At 52.2% G+C, this 7,585-nt stretch overlaps 1 protein-coding gene across 2 annotated transcripts; it reads left to right on the top strand.

Moving 5' to 3' along the window:
* The first annotated feature begins 1,231 nt into the window (after nucleotides 1–1,231).
* Nucleotides 1,232–6,724, top strand: Aqp3 (aquaporin 3 (Gill blood group)). Of its 2 annotated transcripts, XM_028779102.1 has the most exons (6): nucleotides 1,232–1,437; nucleotides 4,140–4,266; nucleotides 4,590–4,727; nucleotides 5,052–5,170; nucleotides 5,425–5,642; nucleotides 5,730–6,724. In XM_028779102.1, exons 1-6 carry the CDS (start codon nucleotides 1,330–1,332, stop codon nucleotides 5,896–5,898), a joined length of 879 nt encoding a protein of 292 aa, XP_028634935.1. In that variant the 5' UTR covers nucleotides 1,232–1,329; the 3' UTR covers nucleotides 5,899–6,724. The 2 variants fall into 2 exon arrangements, with proteins under 2 accessions (XP_028634935.1, XP_028634936.1); XM_028779103.1 differs by lacking the exon at nucleotides 5,425–5,642.
* The last annotated feature ends 861 nt before the right edge of the window (nucleotides 6,725–7,585 follow it).

Raw genomic sequence — 7,585 nt, 5'->3', positions numbered from 1 at the left:
GTAAATTGCCCAGGCTAGTCTTGAACTCACCCTGTAAGACAGACATACCTTGAACTTGTAAGCTTCCTGTCACCCTCCCAAGTAGCTGGTGAACTCTCTTTTTGAGACAGGGTTTTATTATGAAGCGTACACAGTTTCCCTACCTTAGCTCCTGAGTGCTGGGACTGTGATTATGTGCCATGATACCTGGTTCAGTTAAATCTCTCTCTTAAAAAAATTAATCATGCCAGATGTGGTGGCTCCTGTTTTTCAAATCCTAGCTGTTAGGAGGAAGAGACAGGTGGATCTCTCTGAGCTCAAGGACTGGGTCTGCATGGCGAGTTCCAGGCCAGCCAGGACTACATGGTAAGACCTTGTCTCAAAAAAAAATTAATGATGATGTACGTGTGGGCACACGCATCGCTATGAACGTATGGAGTTGGTTCTCTCCTTTTACCTTCATGTGGGTTTCAGGGATTGAACTCAGGTCACCAGGCAAGCGCTCTTCCTGTTGAGCCATCTCCTGGGCCCCAGCTTAGTTACTTAAAAGGGTAGATTTACTTCGGTGGGAGTAGGAAAGGAGAGAGTTAAAAAAAAAAAAAACAGCTGGAATTCACCCTGCTGGCATGCTGTAGCATGTGGCATATCATGACAACCGCAGTTCAGCCTCTGGAGCCGAGGGTATAGAGGGGGAAGGTCCACAAGGAGAAAGTTCAGATATCCCAGCCCGCACGTGGCACGGCAAAGATGGTGTGACACAGGACATATGCCATGGTAACCAACACATGCAACATGTGACATGTTCACAGAGCACAAGAAGAGCTGACAAGTTCTGGTTAGAACTCAGCATACATCTGCCTACCAGGGTGCACACCATGAGGTCTCTTTCCAATCGAGGCCCATAACCTCCTTTCCAGCCGCCTGATTGAAGACCTGTTCTATCCAGTCATCTTGTAGCAAGCTGGTTCCTCTCCATTAGGACAGGTCGCACCCCTAGCGTGAGCCACGAGGCTCACTGTGAACAGGTCTCCGGGCTTTTTCACAGTATTCCAGTCCTCTCAGTTCAACACTCACTCCCCTAAGAATCCTTCAGAGCCAACCCACCCTTAAAGCTCCTCGAGACCCTCCTTACAACTGTCACCCCGCGTCCTCACCAGCGCCTCCAGGCTAGGCGGAGGGTGGTGGCCCTACTCCGCCCCCGCGGGGCTCCGCGGGTGGGGCTCCGCAGGCTGGGCTGGCCGGTGCATATGCATATAAAGGGCGCCACCTGCGCTCCGGGGCGCCGCTCTCCGTGCCCTGCGCTAGCCACTTTGCACCCGCACGCCCGACTGCGCCGCTGCCTGCCTCGCCATGGGTCGACAGAAGGAGTTGATGAATCGTTGCGGGGAGATGCTCCATATCCGCTACCGGCTGCTTCGCCAGGCGCTGGCGGAGTGCCTGGGGACCCTCATCCTTGTGGTGAGTGCAGGGAAGTGAGCAGCCCTTTCTATTTTTAGCCCCCTCCCTCATGGTCCCCAAGTCCTTATTCACTCCTGGGACAGTTTTCCAAGGCAGACAAGACCAGTTCCCCAGTTCTCCCCCAAGGCTCAACCCTCAGGGTCAAGCTGACCTCCAAAGCATTCAACAGTCTTGACAGTTCTAACTCAATTTGCGACAGTGTTGCTCACCCAGACCAGTTCTGCTGTTTTACCTTCCCCCGCCCCCGGAGATCGAGACCAAGGCAGTGGAAGGGTCACCCATGCAGAGTGGGACCCTCAGTCCTTTTATTTCCCAGTCTCCCAGCTTCCCAGGGCTCCAGGCACAGGACACAGTGGAGAAAGAGGCAAATGGACACCACTATTAAGTTATTTGGGTCTTGGGTGTCTGGCCCCTAATGAATAATTAAGCCTCAGAAAGTCCAAAAGTTGCAGTGAAGTGAGGGCAGATTACCACAGGTAGGGGCAGAGGGCGCAGGCCACTTGGGCAGCAAAATCGGGAGAAGGGAAGATAGGGATGATGGAAGGAAACAGGGCCCTAATGTGTGTGTGTGTGTGTGTGTGTGTGTGTGTGTGTGTCTTCGGATCCTGTCTGAGACCCGGATGCTCCCAGTGTCTTCGCAGGCCTTTTGATCCCTCTTCTGCCTCTCCTCTCCGTGGCTCTGGGTGAGCTCCCCAATCCTCCAGGCCTCTGCAGTTTTGCCCTGAGTTTGGGGTAACTTGGTGCACTTCTTAGTCAGACAGGCATTATGGTTTTCTTTTGCTGTCCCAGTTACTCTGATTTTCAGCCATTGATTTGGTCTCTTCTGAATTCAGTTGCCCCTTTGCCATGGGTGGATTACTTGAGTTCCAGCAGCAGCCTCAGTCCCGGGTAACGTAGATCAGTTGACTGGTGAGGGATCATGGTGGGGCAGGCTACACGTGGAGAAGAGGGCCCACACGTGCCTCTGACTTCATAGACTAGTGGCCTATCAGTTGTCCCCACTCCCCCTCTCTGTGCCAAGAAGGGAGTGGAAGGGGGCACTTATCACCCTCCTGCCTCAGCGGTTCCCTGTTTCCTATCTTGATTTGTGAGTCTGGCCACCTGTTCGGGAGCAGCAAGGACAAGGGAGGGTGTCTTACACTTTCAAAGAGGGGCCTCCTTATCCCTTCCCAGTTCTCAGAGCTACTCCTCTGTAAAAAGAACAGTCAGTCCCCACTGAGTCTCAGGATTACTTGGCTTAGCACAGACCACAAGAAGAGGGTGCTGGATTTGTGGTGAAGGCTCTCAGGCTCAGGTAGACGTGAGGTATTGGGTGTCAGTGAAAAGTGGAGCTCAGGGAGGGGGGGAGAGAAAATCTAGTGGATCCCCCTGATGACTGACGGCTTGCTTGTGTACCTGTATTGGGGACTTGGGACCTTTGTATCAGGATCCTGGTTGGCTTTGGGGGTGAGGAAAGCCCCTTTTTCTGAGGTATATAGTTGGGTGGTATATGGGGTGAGGGGCTGGCTAAGAACCTGGAGCTGGGTGAGAGGGGAGGATAAGGAAGAGGAAGATTAGCCCCAAGCTGGTGGAACTGGCTTTGATAGCTCCTCCCTCCAAGGCCCCTTGGCATGGAGCCAGGTCTGGGCCTCAGGCAGAGAGCTCAGGCCAGGGTCTGACTGGACATAGTGCCCCAGACCTCCACATGCCTCCACCCCCTACTCTCATAATCTCTGACCTTTGCTCTCACCTGCCTGAACACCTTTGACCTACATCATCGCCACTGGCTTCCCTGCCTCATCTTTCTGACCGATAATAATCAGTGCTTAACAACTCAGTACGCAGGCATTAGAGTCAACGGAGCACAGCCTGCTGCTGGCCAGCATAGCACTTGTTTTTGAGACTGGATCTCCTTCCCTAGCTCTTGGCTGTTCTAGAACTCACTCTGTAGACCAGGCTGGCCTCTGCCTCGAGAGGGCCAGGATCGGGCCAGGCTCACCTGAGACTTGAGGCAACTGCACTTTATAGTTGGTAGAGAGTATTTTCACACTGGACCATGTTCTGTACACACTGCTCTTGGAGCAACTTTTAGTCCCTCTATCCCAGGAAGGGTTAGAACAGATCTCACTGGAGCTAGAGAGAATAGCCATGTAAAACCTCATATTTAGGACTCTACTGATCTGAGTGGGAATCCTGGAGGCAGTGGGCTGGAGAAGGAAGAGGAAGATTAGCCTGGGGAGGGACAGATGTGAACAGGGAGGGTGTGGGTGAGGAACACGTGAGGACCAGATAGATGCGCAGACATTTCTAGATGCAGGAGTAGATGCGACCTCACTTTTGATCTCCCTCCATGTCCCTCACCTCCTCCTCCACTGTGACCTCCTCCACTGTGACCTCAGCTTCGGAAGAGTCAGGGATGATGGTGTATCTTCTACATCTGAGTGTCAGATCTGGAGGACAGGCAGAAACGGCTCCTGTAGTGATAGCTCCCTCTGTCCCCTTCTGGGAGTCAAGAAAAACCAATGGATGTCATTTAACCACCTGGGTTCCCAGTGTATACCCATTGCCGGACCCTCCCATAGGGCTCTGCATGTCTCCTCTTTCTGGGACTTAATTGCAGCAGGAGGGATTTGGGTTATACTCCAGGAAGGACCACTGGTCTTCTCTGTGGTGGCAGGCATGTCTGATCTCAGTGGGACTTCATGTGCTTTGCTTTCTGACAGATGTTTGGTTGTGGCTCCGTGGCTCAGGTGGTACTCAGCCGTGGCACCCACGGTGGCTTCCTCACCATCAACTTGGCTTTCGGCTTCGCAGTCACCCTCGCCATCTTGGTGGCTGGCCAAGTGTCTGGTAAGGCCTCAACCCCAGCCTCAGTTCTCAGCCCTCACCAGCATTACCAACAAGTGCCTGGCTAGAGAGCAGAGAGGGAGGGGGCACCCCCAAGTGCACATACTAGCAGCACCTCAGCTTTGGGCCCTTCGGAGGCAAGGGTGGAAGAGACTCGACAGAACCTTTGACTTTCACCGTGGAATCAAAGATTAGTCTGTGACATAGTCCAACTGCCATCCAGGCCAAGGGAACCTACCTACACCCCAGAAAGGAAGAGCACATGGGAGCCCCAGCCTGCCCAAGGTGACAGGCTGTAGCTAATAGATGCTATCTCCTCTTCTCAGGAGCCCACTTGAACCCTGCTGTGACCTTTGCTATGTGCTTCCTGGCACGAGAACCCTGGATCAAGCTGCCCATCTACACACTAGCACAGACGCTGGGGGCCTTCTTGGGCGCTGGGATTGTTTTTGGGCTGTACTATGGTAAGCTTTCCCCATCCCGCCCTCCCTTTTCCAGGCACTTTCCCTTGTTAAGTACTTGTTGGCACCAAGCCCATTGATGACAACCAGGGCCTGCCCAGGCCCAGGGCTCATGACTCATTCACGAACACTCAGGCCCAGGTTGGGGGCTCTAGGGGAAAGAAACAAGTCAGGCAACAACAGAATCTCAGGTCTTCCACCCCACCCCACCCCGCCCCCTGTGCCTCTACAGTAATATGCTTACCCATGACCCCTGGCAGGGTGGAGAGGGCAGCTCTGAGAGGAAAGGCTCTGCCCTCACTCACAATGGCTCTAATTTGTCACCAGATGCAATCTTGGCCTTTGCCAACAACCAGCTTATCGTCTCCGGCCCCAATGGCACAGCTGGCATCTTTGCCACCTACCCCTCTGGACACTTGGACATGGTCAATGGCTTCTTTGATCAGGTATGGAGTGGGGGCATGTGAAGTAAATGCAGAGAGAGGAGCAGCCTTGTTTTGGACAACACTCCTTGATCAGCAGGATTTCTCAGGTCGTGGGAACCCCAACCTCAGAACATGGTAGCAGGTCTTTTACAAAGCATGGAGCTTCCCAGTGAAATCTTGGTTTTGCAAGCATCCTAGGATCAGGGCAAGGCAGAGGAAGGGCAGGACTGGAGCATGGGGGGAGTAGCTACCCCTCACCATGTTCTCTCTCCCAGTTCATAGGCACAGCCGCTCTTATCGTGTGTGTTCTGGCCATTGTTGACCCTTATAACAACCCTGTGCCCCGTGGCCTAGAGGCCTTCACTGTGGGCTTTGTGGTCCTGGTCATTGGAACCTCCATGGGCTTCAACTCTGGCTATGCTGTCAACCCCGCCCGTGACTTTGGACCTCGCCTTTTCACCGCCCTGGCTGGCTGGGGCTCAGAAGTCTTCACGTGAGTACAGTCCCCCACTCAGCTTACCTTAGCTTGCCTTCCCTCTTCCTGCCAACCTGTCTCTGATTACCAGTGTTTTCCCTCCAGGACTGGCCGGCACTGGTGGTGGGTACCTATCGTCTCTCCACTCCTGGGTTCCATTTGTGGTGTCGTTGTGTACCAGCTCATGATTGGTTGCCACCTGGAGCAGCCCCCACCCTCCACCGAGGCAGAGAATGTGAAGCTGGCCCACATGAAGCACAAGGAGCAGATCTGAGGGGGCGGCAGCCACCGCCCCACCCCCACCCCCGTTCACTCTCTTGAGTGTCCACTGACTGGGGGGGGCACTCTCTAAAAAGCCCCTTGTGTGATGCCTCTCCAGGCTGAAACTCCCCCTGTCTCCACCCCTGTTGAATGGCCCCTCCAGAATTTCTACTGAACTCTGCCCATTAGGGCATTAGGTTCCTACCCTTAAGCCAAGGTAGGATAGTAAGTAAGACCAAACATCCTTTTGTTTTCCAAAAGGAAGAGGATGTAGAGAAAGAGAGAGAGAGAGAAAGAGAGAGAGGGAGAGAGAGAGAGAGAGAGAGAGCACATGTATAAATGTGTGCTGTTTTCTAGGCTGAATGTGAGGGCAAAGGACCAAGTTTTCAAAACAAACTCAAGGGAGCCCAGGGGAATGAAGAAAGTGAGTCAGGAAAGTGCCAGAGTGTGCCTGCCTCAGAGACTCCATGTGGAGGGGGGCCCAGAAGTGTATTTCTAAGTATGTGAGTGTCGTCTGTTTTTTCGAAATGGACTTCTAGGCTTGGGGAGAGGGAAGGGACAGGAGGGGTATAGCTCACATCTGGAGCTATGATCCTTGACTAGGGGCTGTGTAATATGTTTCTGTTATAAGACATTGGGAGGGGCTGAAGTCCAGGTTGTAAGTTTCATAATTTGTTTTTTTTAAATATATAAATATATACATACATATATGTTACAGTTTTAGGAATAGGGGTGGGAAACTCTACTTTTTAAGAGGGTTTTCCTTCCTTTAATCCTCCAATCAACAATGTACTGTTGCCTTTTATATAAAAAAATAAAATGTATACATGTGACAGGAACTGTGCCTTTCTGCCTGTTTGTTTTTGTGTCAGGGTCTTTTTGTTTTCAGACAGGGTCTCTAGTTCTGGCTACCCTGGGACTCACCTTGTACACCATGCCTTGAACTCATCGAGACCCCCCCTGGTGGCATCAAAATTGTGTGCCACCACACCAGATTCTGATATTTTTCTGGGACTAGCATTCAAGTGTTGGCTTTATTGGACCATAAATTTACAGATGTTTAGTTCAGAGTCTAATCTCAGCTTGCTTTCAGTGGTCCCAGATTCCACCCTCTTGAGCATCTTCCGAATCCTCTTGTCTCATTCTCTTCTCCAGGAAGGAAGTTTGAAGTCCCTCTGGCAGGCAGAGCTGCTCAGGGAATGGAGAGGCTAAGCCTATGGCTCTAAGAGGCCAACCAGCATGGGGACCTGTGTTGATTGTCCTCTACAGTTGCTTAATCTCCACCTAGACTCTTGGCTGTGGTACTTTCAGCAGCTTCCCTCCAAGGGGTCAGTCCACACAGGGTATTTCCCTGAGGATAGGGCTCTTTCCATGGTCCTCACCACATCTCCAAAGTCCATCTCTGCATTGGGTTCTCTTGTCCCCGTCACAATGTTCTACCTTCACTTCTGGCTACTTTCTCAGACTTTCCTATCCTTCCTCTAGGAAATGGGTTACTCTTACTCTTCATCTTCCAACCTAAAAGTCACTTGCCTGATTCAAGAGCCTCTCATGTTCACTCAAGTCCCCTTCTGGAACATGTCCATGCCCAGTAAGACAAGGGTTATGTGACTAGCCTGGCACGCCTGAGCCCAGGAAGTGCGCCTCATTTCCAGCTTCCTTAATACATCTGACTTAAGTTTCACCAGGAATATGAGGGA

Source organism: Grammomys surdaster, unplaced genomic scaffold (assembly GCF_004785775.1).
Source record: "Grammomys surdaster isolate TR1022 unplaced genomic scaffold, NIH_TR_1.0 344, whole genome shotgun sequence".
Taxonomy (NCBI): Eukaryota; Metazoa; Chordata; class Mammalia; order Rodentia; family Muridae; genus Grammomys; species Grammomys surdaster.
This window is presented reverse-complemented; position numbering and strand designations above follow the sequence as displayed.